The 19,820-nt window shown below is 43.1% G+C and overlaps 1 protein-coding gene across 1 annotated transcript; it reads right to left on the reverse strand.

Moving 5' to 3' along the window:
- Window positions 1-392: 392 nt before the first annotated feature.
- On the reverse strand, window positions 393-19,583 carry alpk1 (alpha-kinase 1). Its single transcript, XM_038975523.1, has 14 exons — window positions 19,567-19,583; window positions 18,836-18,983; window positions 7,316-7,470; window positions 6,838-7,036; window positions 6,327-6,386; window positions 6,158-6,244; window positions 5,994-6,070; window positions 5,769-5,864; window positions 5,521-5,625; window positions 3,541-5,338; window positions 2,957-3,104; window positions 2,580-2,742; window positions 1,728-1,914; window positions 393-1,560 (listed from the first exon to the last, which is right to left on the reverse strand). The coding sequence occupies exons 2-14, from the start codon at window positions 18,951-18,953 to the stop codon at window positions 1,379-1,381; spliced, it is 3,375 nt and encodes a 1,124-aa protein (XP_038831451.1). The 5' UTR covers window positions 18,954-18,983; window positions 19,567-19,583; the 3' UTR covers window positions 393-1,378.
- Window positions 19,584-19,820: the final 237 nt, after the last annotated feature.

Below are 19,820 nucleotides of genomic sequence, written 5' to 3' on the forward strand. Positions count from 1 at the left end.
TACGACACCGAGGCTCCAAATCCTAGATCAAGCACAGGTTCCAGGTTTTCATTCTCACCAGAGGCCCAGAAACCCCTGTCCTATGAGACTGAAGTATGTGGGCCAGGCTAAGATAATGAACTGTAAAGGCTGTTATCTTATCTTGATCCATATAATAACGCGTTACGTGACAGTACCTGAGCAATATAACTTAAGGATATAGCTGTCTGATCTGAATGAATATATGGAGTGTGATAGGTCTAAAGATGGCATTTTGTATGGATTTTTTTTGCTGTCATAGGTATATTTCTATATTGTTTAACTGTACTTGATCGGTACCTCAACCCCCCCCCCCCCACTGTAGGTACTGTAGTCTGTTTCCTGTGTAGAGCAATTCAGGGGAGGGGACAAGATTGTGTAAATAACCATTGTTGAAGGAGGAAGCTAGTAAAACATGTAGTGGAATAAAACAGGTCACAAGCACTATTAGCAACATCTGTGACATCACGGTCATATGATCCAGGGGGTTGGGCAAGTCACCTGATGCAAATAACTAGAGCGCCTGAACTTACGCCTAGTGAATATTGTGTAAGTCATTCCGAGTTGTATCCATTAGGGTACACAACTGTAAATGTTGTAAAACAAAACGAGCATTTCTTATCGGACAAATCTAAGTAGTCCCTCCCTGTTTCAGTCAGTTTTCTTCCATTTGGTGCCTAATGAATACATCCCTGGTTCACTCAGCGAGATGTGATCAAGTAACATTGAATGAACAAATCATTTGGAGCCTCATTTCTTTGTGGTGAGTGTCAGGTGCTATCCTGGCTAATCTAACCAGACCGATGGATGTTACTTCCTTGTTTGGTCGATTCAGTCGAGCTTACAATCCATCCAGTGTTTGGTCTAGAGACAGGTGAACGGATACACAGTGGCAGGTTCATCTTTCATTTCTGTGATCGGATTGAATCAATTCAAAAGTAATTTAAACAGATCAATGTCAATTTCATAAAACGTTGTCGGCTACAACAGAGCGCAGGCCTTAGGTAATAAACACATAGCCGAAAGTGGTATCAAGGGTCACAAAAACACTTACAGTACATCGAAAATACAGTACGGCCTGATTTTAACAGAACTGGTTGAGGTTGGTAAATGGGGCAGGCAATTCTCACTTCTAGAAATGAAATCACATGCTACCGAATGTGCTTCACTACACTGCTGTGTTCACCACAGGATCAGCCCATGTCTAATAGGTCAGAATGTGCATTGTGCATTGTAGTAGGGGATCGCAATGCACATACTTTAGGCCAAAACAATATGTTGTTCGAGAGTTGTCAAGGAGCCCCAGCAAACACACACACATCTCGATCTGAAGTAGACATCACTGTTTTCAAGACGTATGTTACTGCAGTTTGCCCAGTGACAGTAGGTCACAGATACTGTTGCATTCTGGTCCATGCTGGTCCTTGAGGAAATAACTGACCCCCCTCTCAGCGAAGTTAGTGGCACCTTTAGGGGTCCTGAGAGAGTGGATCTGGGGGTCTGTGAGGTACGTCAGCCCCTTCCCATTGGCGGTCACCCACCCTGGGGAAAGAAAGAGGAAATAGAGAAAGGAAAGAAAACAAAAAAACATTTTGTGACATATAGAAAATGTAATGTAAAATGCTGAATTATAAGATTCAACAAATGAACGTTATAGTCACCTGAGACATAGACAGACACACGCACACTGCACAAGCACACGCACGCACCTTGTAGGTCGACAACAATCTCTTGGCATCCAGAGAACTGGTAGGTGAAATGTCCGAAAGCGATTCCATATTCTGACGCCTTGAACCGCTTGTCCACTTTAGTAGTGTTGTTGGTGAGCTTCACAAAGTCCCCCAGCATGTAGGGCTCCACGGTCACACAGTCCACCACCTCATCCCCCTCCAAGATCTGAAACAAAACAAGCAGCTGTCTAAACAGGAGGAAGGTTCACTTCTTCCGAAGATGTGTAAACATGACATTTTACAATACGTTCTGGTAATTCAGTAGACAATCTTATCCAGAGCAACTTACAGTCAATGCACTCAACTCAGACAGATAAAACAACCACGTATCACAGTCAGAGCAAGTAAAAACAGTCCATAAAAAGCAGCTATATCAGAAAATAAAAATCCCATCTTTCAATATGACCATGGTGAAGTTAGTTTCTTTCTTATGATTGGTTTCTTTCTTATTAGGGTAAAGCACACTCACTGTGTACGAAATGTGCTCTATTTAATTTGATTTGGTGAAGTGGGGCTTTGGCACAACCGGTCCCAATGTTAATTAAAAAAGCTAATCAAATGATTAAAAATATTAGTTGTGTGTGTGGGTGGTGGTGTCTGGGAAAAGTATGGCAATATTTCATTTTGAACTGTGTTATTAAAATGTCAATCACCTCATTGCATAATACATTAGGAAGCTAAGCCACGGAGTACTAGCCTGGGCACAGACCTGTTTGTGCTGTATAGCCAACGCCTATGGAGTTGCTCAAACAGATCTGGGCCCAGGCTATCAGAGCACTTACAAATCACCCATGAATCAATGATTAGTGGGATGTTAGTAAATGCCTTTACCAGTAGCACTTCTGAAGGGATGAAGAAGATCTGAGCGGTCACTTTCTCCTTGTAGAGTCTCTTGTTAAACTCTGTCACGTAGTACTGGGCCGTCATCTGCCTCTCCACGTCACTCAGGTGGAACTGAATGCCCTTAGGTTCTAGGTACTCCTTCCCCACATAACTGAAGGGGGAAATGAAAACACGGAGAACATGTTCACGTTAGGCCCAATCCTAACTTGAGACGGGCACACAATGTTTACTTTTGCAAAACATCAAATCATGCATCGACGTTGATGGGAGATTGTGCGAAAATGTGAGTATCTCTGAAGTTAGGATTCAGACGTTTCCGTGTTTCAAAGCTGAATTCAACTCAATCTTGATTCATCCCCACTGACCTACTCAGCCTCTCCTCTTGGTGTAGAAACTGTACCCATAATGCTATTCTCTGCTGGCCTTGCTTCCCTATTGGCTCTCCGATGTACACATAGGTCTCTCTGGACGTCCACAGTCCAGAGGCCCTGGAGTACTTCAGAAGGAGAGCACCTAGAGAAAAGAACACGTTTTTTTTTAGAGGTTATTACTACGCAAAATACAATTTTACCATGTAATATAAATAACTTGTCATTTCTGTTTTGTAAACTTCAGTGCAACCGGTGTCAAGTTCACTATGAACCACTGTGTATGCTGGAAATAGTGTATATGTTCAGAACCGAGTCATTTCCATCACAGTTTAAGGATAGTCAAGTACAAGTTCAAGAAATTGAGCATCTTATGTAACATAATCTTAAATAACCTCTATCTGAAGTGGCCGTTGGTGCATTAAACCCTTTGAAAGCATTGAACTGTATGTAAACATTACATTTGTATATTTCATCTTATTAGTACTTAATAATTACTTCAAGTTGCCTTTTACCTTGAAAAACACAAAACAACCATGACTTTACATTTTCTATAACACTACGAGGCAATAGGAACTCACTGTAGGCACTTTTCTGTTTCCCAAGCTTGAATTTCATGTCACTCTGCAGTCTCTTTAACATACAGCCATGACACATCCCAGCCAGGAGGGCGATGTAGTCCTCCTCTGTCAAAACGTACTGGTTCTCAGGCACTAGACCACCCATGATGCCATGCTTTAGACAGGTATAGCATGAGGAGTTTGGGTGAGAGGGAATCTGCATCTCTCCAGCACAGGGTTCAGTGTTGTTGGCTATGTGTCCTATCTCTTTCTCCACCATCTCATAGGAGCTGTCTATCTCTGTAGAGAGACACTGCTCCGGGATGAGGCCCTCAGATCCTAGTTGTGGAGGTCTTCTGTGATAGGCTGCAGCACTGTTAGGCCCAAAGGGGTAAGGGGATCCAGTGTCTTCCTCCGTTTCTGCTTCTTGATCCACATTGAAGTTTGGAACTATCTGCGTGGCGGCGGGACCTCGGTGTTCATTTACAGCTGCAGAACGTATTTGTGGTACTGCAGCTGCCTCACGGGATGTGTCAGATAGGGATAGTTTCTGCCATGATGACTGGGAGCCGAGGCTGTCGCCAATGGAGCTAAAGGAGGAAGTCCTCGACTTGTCTTGGTACCCTGGATGCACCACTACTCCGTCTCCTGTAGGTCTCACCGACACTGACGCACCACACCTGTGACACTCCTCCTCGGTCTCCACAGTCTCTATTAGACTCTGTTCGTCAATCATTTCAAACTGCTCAACATCACTTCCGGTGTGGATGGATGATGAGGAAGTGACCCGGGTGGAAGAGTTGGATCCTGCCTGAGCACTGAGACTTGCTCTGATATCTCTTTTCCTGGTCTTGCTTTTAGATTCTGACCCGTTATCCAACCCATCTTCACTAACCTCGGTGAGACAGTTTGGATCGCACAGATACTCCATGTTTACCTTATCCGGAACACTGCCATCTTTGTTGCCACTACAGCTGAGGGGAGACCCAGTGCTGTTCAAAGACACTTTTTCAAATGAGGACCCAAAGCTGCTACTGAGTGATTTGAGAGACATTTTATTATAGCTATTGCTGAGTAGCTCTTCAGTGCTACCCAGAGTTGTACAGAGCTCCTGTTCCTGAGGTAACCTTGGAGCTAAAAAAGAGGCATTGGGTGCTTTGTCTCTGTGTAACTCTTCTTTATGTGTGGCTTTTTGGGGCTTGTGGTTCTCAGTGGCACACTCTGTGTTAGGGGCCGTTGCCGTGGTCCCCAGTGCTGTTATACAGAGTCCAGCCTGGTGGCCTTCATGTTTCCTCCTACAGCTTGCCTCAGAGGCCTCACACACTGAGGTGTGGTACTGCCTGAACCTCCCCATCACCTGGGAGAAACCATCCAGAGTGAACCGCACTGCTCGCTCTTCCACCACGTCTCTATAGCTATCTGGGATGAACGACCCCTTGTCTGAGTTCAAGAATGGATTGACCCGCAATAGAAGCTTCACTTGGGTTATCAGACTCATAACTCCAGTGCAAAGGGCATCTCTCTGTTGGCTGTCTGCATGGCAGTAGGCATAGAACTTCTCCAAAGCCTCCCGGCATACCAATCTGGCTTGGTCCACTGTCTTCTGAGGGGTGCCCAGCCACTTGTGACTGACAGTCAGAGAGTAGGCTGCCTTGAGGAATGTGTGGAGCTCCTGTTTGCTGGTGACCATTTCCCCCCCTGTTTTGGTAAGTAGGCCGATCTCAAAGGCTTCCTTGGCCTGGAGGAGGAAGGAGTGTTTGTCCGAGGGGGGGCATTCTACTGAGAAACTGTAGGACAACAGACAGGTGCCCTGGGTGACCTGGAGAAAGAAAGAAAGAGAATGACATAGCATAATATCTAGTATTATGTTAATAGGCAGTTGTGCCACAGTGCTCACCTAGCAGTAAGCTCCAGCCTCTCTAGAAGACTTCTCTCTTATCCACCACAACCCCCCCCCCCCCCCCCCAAGACAAACACAAAATAGAGAAAGAGAGGACTCACCACGTTGGTTAACACGTACAGCGAGGCATACTGGCTGTACACCACCGCCATTTTAGCTGCCTCCGCTGCTGAGAGGAGACGGTGGGCATCGTTCTCAAGGAAACACTACTCCAGACATAAAGGCATACACTGAGGTCATGTAGCGGTCGGAGACGTTAGAAAAGCGTCATAAATCACACAACTTACGCAGACGTCAATGTGTATCTTTAGAACACGAGTGATTTCATTGGTTAAGACGGAGTGCTCACCAAGTCAATGCCCGGATTGGTCTTAAATGCATGGAAGTCTCCATCACTCATAGACACCAATATGTTGGCCAGAATCCCAAGGGACGTTCCAATGCCCTACGAATCAAAACGCATACTAAGTTGAAACGCATACTAATACTAAATAAAATATGAGCAGTTCACAGATTTGTCGTGTGATTTAGTATTCAGTTATTCATCGGGGCGTACTGGATGTTTTGGCTCCACCTTTTTATCGGGTTGAGGAAGAGCGTAATAGCCGACCAGGGAGGTCCAGATCAGCTCAGCAGCCTCCAGCCACAGTCCTGAGACGAAACATACAATTCAGAGATGGGAAAAAAGGATGCGTAGACATAATGCTATACATCCCCTCTCGCTCTTTCTTCCCTTACCCAGTTTCTGCAGAACCTGTCCACGCACTTGCACACTGACCGCCTGGATAAGAGTCCTATCACTGTCAGACTGATATATCCAGCAACCTGCAGATTTCAAACACGCATGTTAACACAGACCCTCATGGGGAACATTAAACGGTAAGAGAGTTGCATTTTGTAAGCCTACCTGTTGCTCCACTAGTGTTGATGAGACTGCTCAGTATGTACTCTGCCTTCTGGAGTTTACCTGTGGGTGAGACAACAAGCATGACAAATGATACAAAGCATCATACTTAAAGGAAAAGTCCACCCCAAAACGATTGTTTTGGTATTTGTTTCATTAGTCCATTGTTGGCATACTCGCAACATGTTTTGCTTGTCAGCAATCAAGTTTTCAAGATATGTAACTTTCAAAATACAAAAATCATCCCCGTATGATGCATTTTGCATCATATGATGCTGTGTTTTGCCATCTCTGTATTTTGAAAGTTATACTTTTGGGGTGGAATTATACTTAAAGGTTAAGGAGCTTTATCTTGATAGTATGGTAAATAAAATAAACAGATAACTAGTATTCCAATACACAGCATGGAGACACCGCATGATAAAAGAGCTGTACTCTAATATATTCAGTAAAAAAAAAAAAAAAAATCTGTGAGAAATATAGTCTGAAGTCGCAGAATGATGACCTCACTCACCGTCATTGAGATAGACCCTGGCCTGTCGTATGACCAGCTGGGGGGCGATGGGGGTTCCTGGGTAGTGTCTGTGGAGGAGCTTGGTGATCTTCAGCAGCCGGCTGGACTCATCTGTCCAATACAGGAACCGATCCATCAGGAAGACCACACTTGCAGCCCACTGGGGTTCCCTGGCCAAGATGGACGCCTTCAGCAGAGCCTGACACATCAAAATGAAGTTTAAAACACTTCGAAGACAGTCTTTTTGTGATAAATGGCTATGTTTTTTTTTATGGCATCTTGTATCAGCACATTCATAGTCAAAATAATATTTTTTGATATATAAATTAAACACAGTTCTAAAAAATATATCTTAGCCTGCGTCCCACATGTCACCCTAGTCTACCATTGACACATTTAGAAAACACATGCCTTCATCAGGGAGTGCTTTGTTTGATTTTGCTTTAATATGAGTGGCAGCCATGTAGGGTCATATTACCAGTAGCTGTGGTAGATGCAGACTAATGAAGTCCTTCAAGTTGACTTTGTCCTGGGAAGTGACTGACTGCTTGTACTGCCACTTCTCTGGTACAAAGGGCCACCTCATCGCCACTGCCTCCTGCAGGAGCATGCTCAGTTCAACTGACAGAGACTCTGGAAATTAGGGGACAGAATATGGTGAAGCGAAAAACAATATAGAAAAGTAAAAAAAAAGTCTACTTAAATATCATGCTTTGAGAATACCTAAAAGCTACTCTAAAGTTAAAATGGGCCTAATTGAGATCTATGGGTTCATTATACAGAAAGTGATAAGGTCATCCACAATAAATTATTTATTATTTTTAACCCACTTTTCCGTGATTACAATCTTGTCTCATCACCGCAGCTCCCCAACGGGATCGGGAGAGGCGAAGGTCGAGTCATGCGTCCTCCGAAACATGACCCGCCAAGCCGCGCTGCTTGACACCCGCTCGCATAATCCGGAAGCCAGCTGCACCAATGTTGTTGTTTATTTATACAAAATTAACCCTACATGAAACATGTCTAACGAAACAAAACACAGGTATAAACAAGAAAATACTAAATACAATCCAAAAAGGACATTAAAGCTTGTTGGTGAAACCTAGCCAATTTAGCGGGTAATCTTTCAGGAATATAATTACATTTCAATAAAAACGGAAGACCTCCCAATTTATTAAACACATTGTTTGGAATTAAATACCAAATTGATTCTGTATTGTCAACACATCTTCTCAACCAATTGATCTTGAAAGTGTTATTTATGTCAACAAAATGCAATACTTCCAGACCTCCTTCAGAAATTTTATTTGAGAGGAATTACTTGTTTAGTTTGTGAGACCTATTTTTACAGATGAAGTCAAGAAAGGTCTTGTTGATCTCTTTACAGGTCGAGGGATTTACAAATAAAGATAATGAGGGGCCTGTGTTTCAGACATAAGGAAGTGGATGGCTGCAAACTTTCTACTTTTAAACTCGGACAAAACAGAGATGCTTGTTCTAGGTCCCAAGAAACAAAGAGATCTTCTGTTGAATCTGACAATTAATCTTGATGGTTGTACAGTCGTCTCAAATAAAACTGTGAAGGACCTCTCTTTTGACGAACATATCAAGACTGTTTAAAGGACAGCTTTTTTCCATCTACGTAACATTGCAAAAATCAGAAACTTTCTGTCCTAAAATGATGCAGAAAAATGTATCCATGCTTTTGTTACTTCTAGGTTAGACGACTGCAATGCTCTACTTTCCGGCTACCTGGATAAAGCACTAAATAAACTTCAGTTAGTGCTAAATACGGCTGCTAGAATCCTGACTAGAACCAAAGAATTTGATCATATTACTCCAGTGCTAGCCTCCCTACACTGGCTTCCTGTTAAGGCAAGGGTTGATTTCAAGGTTTTACTGCTAACCTACAAAGCATTACATGGGCTTGCTCCTACCTATCTTTCCGATTTGGTCCTGGCTACATACCTACACGTACGCTACGGTCACAAGACGCAGGCCTCCTAATTGTCCCTAGAATTTCAAAGCAAACAGCTGGAGGCAGGGCTTTCTCCTATAGAGCTCCATTTTTATGGAATGGTCTGCCTACCCATGTGAGAGACGCAGACTCGGTCTCAACCTTTAAGTCTTTATTGAAGACTCATCTCTTCAGTAGGTCATATGATTAAGTGTAGTCTGGCCCAGGAGTGTGAAGGTGAACGGAAAGGCTCTGGAGCAACGAACCGCCCTTGCTGTCTCTGCCTGGCCGGTTCCCCTCTCTCCACTGGGATTCTCTGTCTCTAACCCTATTACAGGGGCTGAGTCACTGGCTTACTGGTGCTCTTCCATGCCGTCCCTAGGAGGGGTGCGTCACTTGAGTGGGTTGAGTCACTGACGTGATCTTCCTGTCTGGGTTGGCGCCCCCCCTTGGGTTGTGCCGTGGCGGAGATCTTTGTGGGCTATACTTGGCCTTGTCTCAGGATGGTAAGTTGGTGGTTGAAGATATCCCTCTAGTGGTGTGGCGGCTGTGCTTTGGCAAAGTGGGTGGGGTTAAATCCTGCCTGTTTGACCCTGTCCGGGGGTATCACCGGATGGGGCCACAGTGTCTCCTGACCCCTCCTGTCTCAGCCTCCAGTATTTATGCTGCAGTAGTTTGTATGTCGGGGGGCATGGGTCAGTCTGTTATATCTGGAGTACTTCTCCGGTCTTATCCGGTGTCCTGTGTGAATTTAAGTATGCTCTCTCTAATTCTCTCTCTCTCTGAGGACCTGAGCCCTAGGACCATGCCTCAGGACTACCTGGCATGATGACTCCTTGCTGTCCCCAGGCCACCTGGCCGTGCTGCTGCTCCAGTTTCAACTGTTCTGCCTGCGGCTATGGAACCCTGAGCTGTTCACCGGACGTGCTACCTGTCCCAGACCTGCTGTTTTCAACTCTCTAGAGACAGCAGGAGCGGTAGAGATACTCTTAATGATCGGCTATGAAAAGCCAACTGACATTTACTCCTGAGGTGCTGACTTGTTGCACCCTCGACAACTACTGTGATTATTATTATTTGACCATGCTGGTCATTTATGAACATTTGAACATCTTGGCCATGTTCTGTTATAATCTCCACCCGGCACAGCCAGAAGAGGACTGGCCACCCCTCATAGCCTGGTTCCTCTCTAGGTTTCTTCCTAGGTTTTGGCCTTTCTAGGGAGTTTTTCCTAGCCACCGTGCTTCTACACCTGCATTGCTTGCCGTTTGGGGTTTTAGGCTGGGTTTCTGTACAGCACTTTGAGATATCAGCTGATGTAAGAAGGGCTATATAAATACATTTGGGTACACAAAGCGAGACAGCCCCTCTGCCTTGGACAGAAGCACTCTTCCAAGTATAGATTGTCCGTGATCTAACTGAAATGGTCCACCCACACAGACAACGTTGTGAAGAAGGCGCAACGAAAGGTCACCGAAAACACTCCCAAACTATTACAGATTCACAATCGAGAGCATCCTGTCGGGCTGTATCAAAGCCTGGTACGGCAACTGCACTGCCCTCAACCGCAAGGCTCTCCAGAGGGTAGTGCAGTCTGCACAACGCATCACCAGGGGCAAACTACCTGCCCTCCAGGACACCTACAGCACCCGATGTCACAGGAAGGCCATAAAGATCATCAAGGACAACAACCACCCGAGCCACTGCCTGTTCACCTCGCTATCATCCAGAAGGCGAGGTCAGTACAGGCGCATCAAAGCTGGGACCGAGAGACTGAAAACAGCTTCTATCTCAAGGCCATCAGACTGTTAAAACAGCCATCACTAACATTGAGTGGCCGCTGCCAACATACTGACTTAAATCTCTAGCCACTTTAATAATTAATCATTGGATGTAATAAATGTATCATTAGTCACTTTAAACAATGCCACTTTACATAATGATTACATACCCTACATTACTCATCTCATATGTATATACTGTACTCTATACCATCTACTGCAATATGTACATATAAATATATGGATGAACGATGGCCGTGCGGCATATTGCATATTCCGCACGGCCATCGTTCATCCATATATTTATATGTACATATTCTTATTCATTCCTTTACACTTGTGTGTATAAGGTAGTTGTTGTGAAATTGTTAGATTAGTTGTTAGATATTACTGCACTGTCGGAACTAGAAGCACAAGCATTTCGCTACACTCGCATTAACATCTGCTAACCATGTGTATGTGACCAATAACATTTGTTCCCTTTGTAGACAATTATTAAATATATTATTTTAAATATACATAATATTATTTTTTTTAGGAGAGAAATTCATACATTGATTGACAAAATGGTTTTTTGGATAAATGTATTCCAAAATATTTAACATAGTCCTTTAGAGCAATATTTTATATTTCTTTATCATCAGAGTTATATAAACATAATATTTCACATTTAGAAACATTCAGTTTTAATCCAGATGCAACAGAGAATGCCGTGACAGCATTAAGAGTAGTATCGTCAGCCAGTTGGGAAATTTGGATTTCTCTGTTAAAAAATGGTTAAGCCATGCAGGTTTGCATTATTCAAAATATCTAGAGATAGAAGTTCCACTACCAAAATGAATAAAAAGGGTGAAATTGGGCATCCCTGTCGTACACTTTGATGATACTTGATACTGAATCTTTTTTTTTTTAATCACAGAACTAATTATATATTTGTAAAACATGTGAATGACTTTGATAAAAATTTTCACCAAAACCAATACGTTTCAGAGACGGAAAGAGAAATTCATGTTCAACAGCTTTACAAAAGTCCAATAATAAAACAGCATCTGAGTCAATTGCATCTGAATAATCTAAAAGGTTCAGGGCTAAACGAATGTTGGAGCTTAAGTGACAGCCTTTCATAAATCCTGTTTGAGTCTCATTTATAAATGGGCTCTATTGCTTTCTTTAATCATTTGGCATAAACCAGAGCAATCAATATTTAATAAAGTAATTGGTCTCAAATTGTCAATGAGAGAAGTGTCTTTATCGGTCTTCGGAATCAGTGAAATAAGGTCCTGTTTCATAGTGGAGACCATTTCACCATTTTCAATGCAATTTTGAAACATATTAAAAATAGGGATTTCTAGTAACTTCCAAAACTACCTGTAAAATTCAACTGACAGGCCATCAGTGCCAGGTGATTTACCTTTTTTTCATTGAATTCAGAGCCTCTCCAATTTCTTCGATTGACACAGGTGAATCGCAAAACTGAGTGGAAATCATCTTCAAATACAGGGACATAATTCTGAATGTGACAAACGTAGCTTTCACAACCATCTTCCTGAAATTGTGAGTTGTAAAAGGTATTCATAAAAGGATTTGATAAATGTTGATAATTTAAATAACTGGTGTTTCTTTCCCCCTCTTCAATCCATTTAGCTCTTGGTCTGACAAAGGCACCCTTTGCCAAATCTGTGTACAGCTGTTCTAATTGTAAAGATTTAAATAGAGTCTTCTTCTTGAGATAGATAATCTTTCTTTAGAAATGCTCAAATTCGCTCATCAAATCTTTTTCTCTAAGGTTCTTCAGGTGCTTCAGCTCTTTGGCACGTTTAATGGCTACAACTCTGACTTCATAGTTGAAGAATTCAAATCACATTTGATTGGTCACATACACATATTTAGCAGATGTTATTGCGGGTGTAGCGAAATGCTTGTGTTCCTAGCTCCAACAGTGCAGTAGTATCTAACAATTCACAAATCTAAAAGTAAAATAATGTAATTAATAAATAAATAAATAAATAAATAAATAAATAAAATAAAATATATATACATATATACATACATACATACATACATACATACATACCAGTTGTGGCAAAAAGTTTTGAGAATGACACAAATATTAATTTCCACAAAGTTTGCTGCTTTAGTGTCTTTAGATATATTTGATACATGAAGTTGATGCAAAGAGTCAATATTTGCAGTGTTGACCTTTCTTTTTCAAGACCTCTGCAATCCGCCCTGGCATGCTGTCAATTAACTTCTGGGCCACATCCTGACTGATGGCAGCCCATTCTTGCATAATCAATGCTTGGAGTTTGTCAGAATTTGTGGGTTTTTGTTTGTCCACCCGCCTCTTGAGGATTGACCACAAGCTCTCAATGGGATTAAGGTCTGGGGAGTTTCCTGGCCATGGACTCCAATTAAGCGCCGTCCACAGGGTATGGCATGGCGTTGCAAAATGGAGTGATAGCCTTCCTTCTTCAAGATCCCTTTTACCTTGTACAAATCTCCCACTTTACCACCACCAAAGCAACCCCAGACCATCACATTGCCTGCACCATGCTTGACAGATGGCGTCAAGCACTCCTCCAGCATCTTTACATTTTTTCTGCGTCTCACGAATGTTCTTCTTTGTGATCCGTACACCTCAAACTTAGATTTGTCTATCCATAACACTTCTTCCAATCTTCCTCTGTCCAGTGTCTGTGTTATTTTCCCATCTTAATCTTTTCTTTTTATTGGCCAGTCTAAGATATGGCTTTTTCTTTGCAACTCTGCCTAGAAAGCCAGCATCCCGGAGTCGCCTCTTCACTGTTGACGTTGAGACTGGTGTTTTGCGGGTACTATTTAATGAAGCTGCCAGTTGAGGACTTGTGAGGCGTCTATTTCTCAAACTAGACACACTAATGTACTTGTCCTCTTGCTCAGTTGTGCACCGGGGCCTCCCACTCCTCTTTCTATTCTGGTTTGAGCCAGTTTACGCTGTTCTGTGAAGGGAGTAGTACACAGCGTTGTACCAGATCTTCAATTTCTTGGTAATTTCTCGCATGGAATAGCCTTCATTTCTCAGAACAAGAATAGACTGACGAGTTTCAGAAGAAAGTCTTTGTTTCTGGCCTTTTTGAGCCTGTAATTGAACCCACAAATGCTGATGCTCCAGATACTCAACTAGTCTAAAGGCGGACAGTTTTATTGCTTCCTTAATCAGCACAGCAGTTTTCAGCTGTGCTAACATAATTGCAAAAGGGTCTTATAATGATCAATTTGCCTTTTAAAATTATAAACTTGGATTAGCTAACACAACGTGCCACTGGAACACAGGAGTGATGGTTGCTGATAATGGGCCTCTGTACGCCTATGTAGATATTCCATTAAAAGTCAGCCGTTTCCAGCTACAATAGTCATTTACAACATTAACAATATCTACACTGTATTTCTGATCAATTTGATGTTATTTTAATGGTAAAATGTTTTCCTTTTCTTTCAAAAACAAGGACATTTCCAAGTGACTCCAAACTTTTGAAAGGTAGTATATTATATATTTATATATCAAATCAAAGTTTATTTGTCACGTGCACCGAATACAACAGGTGTAGTAGACCTTACAGTGAAATGCTTACTTACAGGCTCTAACCAAGTGCAAAAAAGGTATTAGGTGAACAATAGGTAAGTAAAGAAATAAAAACAACAGTAAAAAGACAGTGAAAAACAGTAGCGAGGCTATATACAGTAGCGAGGCTATAAAAGTAGCAAGGCTACATACAGACACCGGTTAGTCAGGCTGATTGAGGTAGTATGTACATGTAGATATGGTTAAAGTGACTATGCATATATGATGAACAGAGAGTAGCAGTAGCGTAAAAGAGGGGTTGGCGGGTGGTGGGTGGCGGGACACAATGCAGATAGCCCGGTTAGCCAATGTGCGGGAGCACTGGTTGGTCGGGCCAATTCAGGTAGTATGTACATATATGTATAGTTAAAGTGACTATGCATATATGATAAACAGAGAGTAGCAGCAGCGTAAAAGAGGGGTTGGGGGGACACACAATGCAAATATATATGTGAGATGAGTAAAGCAGTATGTAAACATTATTATTGACTAGTGTTCTATTATTAAAATGACCAGTGATTCCATGTCTATGTATATAGGGCAGCAGCAGAGGTGTAATGTACTTAGGTAGTACTTAAGTATTTTTACTTAAGTAGTTTTTTGGGGTATTTATATTTTTGCCAACTTTTACCTTTACTTCACTGCATTCCTTAAGAAAATAATGTACTTTTTACTCCATACATTTTTCCTGACACCCAAAAGTACTAGGAAAATAGTCCAATTCACACTCTTATCAAGAGAACATCCCTGGTCATCCCTACTGCTTCTGATCTGGCGGACTCACTAAACACAAATGCTTCATTTGTAAATTATGTCTGAGTGTTGGAGCGTGCCCCTGGCTATCTGTAAAAAAATAAAAAATCATTACAAATAAATAACATTTGGTGCAGCTGTTTTGCTTAATATAAGGAATTTTAAATGATTTATACTTAAGTATATTTTAGCAATTCCATTTACTTTTGATTCTTAAGTATATTTAAAACCAGATACTTTTAGACTTTTACTCAAGTAGTATTTTACTGGGTGACTTTCACTGAAGTAGAACAATTGGAGTACTTTTTCCACCACTGGGCAGCAGCCTCTAAGATGCAGGATTGAGTAATCGGGTGGTAGCCGGCTGGTGATGGCCTTGAGATAGAAGCTGTTTTTCAGTCTCTCGTTCCCAGCTTTGATGCACCTGTACTGACCTCGCCTTCTGGATGATAGCGGGGTGAACATGCCGTGGCTCGGGTGATGGGTGATGTCCTTGATTATATTTTTGGCCTTCCTGTGTGCTGTAAGTGTTCTGGAGGGCAGGCAGTGCACCCTCGGTGATGCGTTGGGCAGACCGCGCCACCCTCTGGAGAGCCCTGCGGTTGCAGACGGTGCAGTTGCCATACCAAGCGGTGATACAGCCAAACAAGATGCTCTCAATGGTGCATCTGTAAAAGTTTGTGAGGTTCTTAGGGGCCAAGCAAAATGTCTTCAGCCTCCTGAGGATGAAAAGGTGCAATTGAAGTGGGTCTAGGGTGTCAGGTAAGTGAGTCTAGGGTGTCAGGCTGTTGCGCCTTCTTCACCACAATGTCTGTGTGGGTGGACCATTTCAGATTGTCAGTGATAGTGATGTGTATGCCGAGGAACTTGGAAGCTTTCCACCTTCTCCACTGCAGTCCCGTCGATGTGGATAGGGGCGTGCTCCATCTGCTGTTTCCTGAAGTCCACGATCAGCTCCTTCATTTTGTTGACGTTGAGGGAGAGGTTATTTTCCTGGCACCACTCCGCCAGGGCCCTCACCTCCTCCCTGTAGGCTGTTGGTAATCAGGCCTACTACTGTTGTGTAGTCTGCAAACGTAATAATTGAGTTGGAGGCGTGCGTGGCCACGCAGTCATGGATGAACCGGGATTACAAGAGGGGGCTGAGCACGCACTCTTGTGGGGCTCCTGTGTTGAGGATCAACGAGGTGGAGGTGTTGTTTTCTACCTTCACCACCTGGGGGCGGTCCGTCAGCAAGTCCAGGACCCAGTTGCACAGGGCAGAGTTCAGACCCAGGGTCCCAAGCTTAATGATGAGCTTGGAGGATACTATGGTGTTGAAGGCTGAGCTATAGTCAATGAACAGCATTCTGACGTAGGTATTGCTCTTGTCCTGATGGGATAGGGCAGTGTGCAGTCTGATGGCAATTGCACCGTCTGTGGATCTATTGGAGCGGTAAGCAAATTGAAGTGGGTCTAGGGTGTCAGGTAAGGTAGAGGTGATATGATCCTTAACTAGCCTCTCAAAACAGTTCATGATGAAAGAAGTAAGTGCTACGGGGTGATAGTAATTTAGTTAAGTTACCTTGAGTACAGGAACAATGGTGGACATCTTGAAGCAAGTAGGGACAACAGATTGGGACAGGGAGAGATTGGATATGTCTGTCAACACTCCAGCCAGCTGGTCTGCGCATGCTCTGAGGAAGCTGCTAGGGATGCCGTCTGGGTCATCAGCCTTACGAGGGTTAACACGCTTACTCAAGTCAGCCATGGAGAACGAGAGCCCACAGTCCTTGGGAGCTGGCAGCTTCGGTGGCACTGTGTTATCCTCAATGTGGACGAAAGTGTTTAGCTTGTCCGGGAGCGAGATGTCAGTGTCTACGACGTGGATGGTTTTCCCTTTGTAATCCGTGATTGTCTGTAGACCCTGCCACATACGTCTTGTGTATGAGCCGGTGAATTGCGACTCCACTTTGTCTCTGTACTGACGTTTTGCTTGTTTAAATTGCCTTATGGAGGGAATAACTACACTGTTTGTATTCAACCATATTCCCAGTCACCTTGCCATGGTTAAATGCGGTGGTTTGTGCTTTCAGTTTTGCGCGAATGCTGCCATCTAACCACGGTTTCTGGTTCCCATCTACTTCCATTACCCAAGTATTTTCTTGCAAAAATATTTTTGGCTAACGATTTGATGTTTCCAATGAAAATAGGATCTTTAAGTAGTGTGTTGTTTAATTTCCAACATCCTTGAATAGCTTTAGATTTTTAGCAGGTTGTAATTCCTGGGAAATCAAATGATCAGAAAAGGGAGCCAAATGATGATCTACATCCATAAAATTGTAACAAAAAAGGGGAAAATTAGGAATAAATCTATTCTAGATTTTTGTGACAGTTTTGTTGATCCAGGTATAACCCTTTGCACCCGGATTGAAATAATGCCAGGCATCATCAACAGAGAGATCCTTGCATAATGTTCTGATGATATTGCTAGTTTGAGAGCTTTGCTGATCGTTTTCCACCTAGAATGAGTCAGTCATCAGGTGTTTCGTTAAAATCCCCTAAGAGATTTAGAAAAGTCTCTGAATATTTGTTGTGTAAATCCTGTAATTTTCTGGCAAGTTGGGAAAAAAGGGTCTTATTTGGAGCACCTTCGAGTTATGTCCATACACATTACAGATAATGAAAATAGCATTGTCCTCCTGAGTGGTGCAGCGGTCTAAGGCGAGTCACTATGGACCCGGGTTCGATCCCAGGCTGTGTCACAGCCCGCCATGACCGGGAGACCCATGAGGCGGTGCACAATTGGCCCAGCGTCGTCCGGGTTAGGGGAGGGTTTGGCCGGCCGGTACTTCCTTGTCCCATCGCGCTCTAGCGACTCCTTGTGGCGGGCCGGGCGCCTGCAAGCTGACTTAGGTCACCAGCTGGATGGTGTTTCCTCTGACACAATGGTACGGACGGCTTCCAGGTACAGCGAGCAGTGTGTCAAGAAGCAGTACAGCTTGGCAGGGTCGTGTTTCGGAGGACGCATGGCTATCGATCATCACAAGTCCATAGTGTAGTTGTAGCGATGGGACAATACTGTAACTACCAATTGGATATCATGAAATTGGGGACAAAAATGCGTAAAGGTACAAAACAAATGACCCATCGTGAAAATTTAGATTCTAGAATGTCGCCTTTAAACTTGTGGATAAGCGTCAAAACACCAGCAGAATGGTTTGATCCATGACTGAGATAGGCCTATCTCCCTATTGTGACTGAAAAAAAAAGACAATATTTCACACAAATGAGTTTCCTGAAGATGGACAAAATCTGCATTACTGCGTTTACAATATAAAAACAAGGCTTTCCTTTTTGTAAGATCTCTCAAACCCCTAGCATACACTCGATATTGAGTGAGTTGAAAACAAACTCCTGCATGAAAATGTGAACAATAAAACAAACAGTAAACCTTGAGGGTTACTCCGACAGAAAACTACGCTCAGGTGAGGTAGCGGTGGTTCCAGCTACACCAACGTGTCGGAGAAAAAACTGATCAACTGAAGAGAGAAGTCAGCCTGCAGGCGCCCCGCCCGCCACAAGTCGCTAGAGCGAAATGAGCCAAGTAAAGTCCCCCCGGCCAAATCCTGCCCTAACCCGGACAACGCTGGGCCAATTGTGCGCCGCCCTATGGGACTACCAGTCACAGCCATTAGTGACACAGCCTGGGATCTAACCCCAGGCTGTAGTGACGTTGCAACACTGCGATGCAGTGTCTTAGACCGCTGCGCAACTCGGGAGGCAAAATAAGTTATTTTATTTGTATTTAATCATATTCTACTCTAGATTTAAACACCTGACAACACATTATGGCCCCGCAAAGCTACAAACTTTGTCCCAGCCATAATTGTATAACTAGGCAAAGAGCACCCTCTGCTGGAGTACCTCTGTATCTTTGGAAGTTGAGCTTGGCTTCCTCTGTGGGCTCCACTACCACCAGACCTGCTGCAGACACAGCCCTGTGACACTCCTCTAGCATGGCTCCCACCTCCTGGCTGTCCATGGTGCCTTTTAGTAACCTCTCTTCAGTCCTCTGGAATGTATACAATGAATCGATGTGTATACAAGAGAATATCAGTGTATGAAAATAAACAGGTGCCCATGTCCCAGGGCCCCGCTCCACAACCTGTGAGAAGCTGAGTGTGTTGCAGTTTCCACTGAAGGAAACAACACGCTTATTTATCTTAGCCAATGGTCTGGTATGAGATGAGACAAAAATAAACGGTTATTGACACAGAATAGACTACCTATATTTTTCTATCACAGTCTGTTGTATAGTAAGCTATAGACAGAAATGCAGATAGTTGTAGGCTTCAGTAGGGTAAGTAATACAGTACTTATGATAAGGATAATATGACGTGTCCACTAAATGACTGGTTAGCTGGTTAGCTGATCAACTATACCCGGACAGTGACTGTTGGTAAAGCATGCAGTCAACCAGAGAAAGTCAATAGTAAGCGTGAAAGTAACATGTATCGGCTTCTATTTGCCCCATCTTATAAATTACTTATGGCAGAGAAAAATAGAAGTTAAGTGACATCCGTATATTTTTGCTGATCATATAGTGTTATTATACAAAAGATACGATGTGACATTTCCATAAAGTTAAAACCTACCTCTGACACCGTCGGCCTCTAACTTCCTGGTTGGGCAGAACTTTGGAGGATGGGCGTTTGTGAGTACTGCAATTTCATTGGTTTAAATTCTGAATTTAAGATTGATTGACATCACGTGGGAACCTCTAGTTTAAAAACACGGGCATTGCGAGTCTCTCTCTCTCTGTGACTTGAGCCACCAGTGTCTTTATTGATAATAATGAATAGCGTACTGTTGTAAAATCGATTGATTAACAAGACAACATAAAACATTC

Source organism: Salvelinus namaycush, chromosome 36 (assembly GCF_016432855.1).
Source record: "Salvelinus namaycush isolate Seneca chromosome 36, SaNama_1.0, whole genome shotgun sequence".
In the NCBI taxonomy this organism is placed as follows: Eukaryota; Metazoa; Chordata; class Actinopteri; order Salmoniformes; family Salmonidae; genus Salvelinus; species Salvelinus namaycush.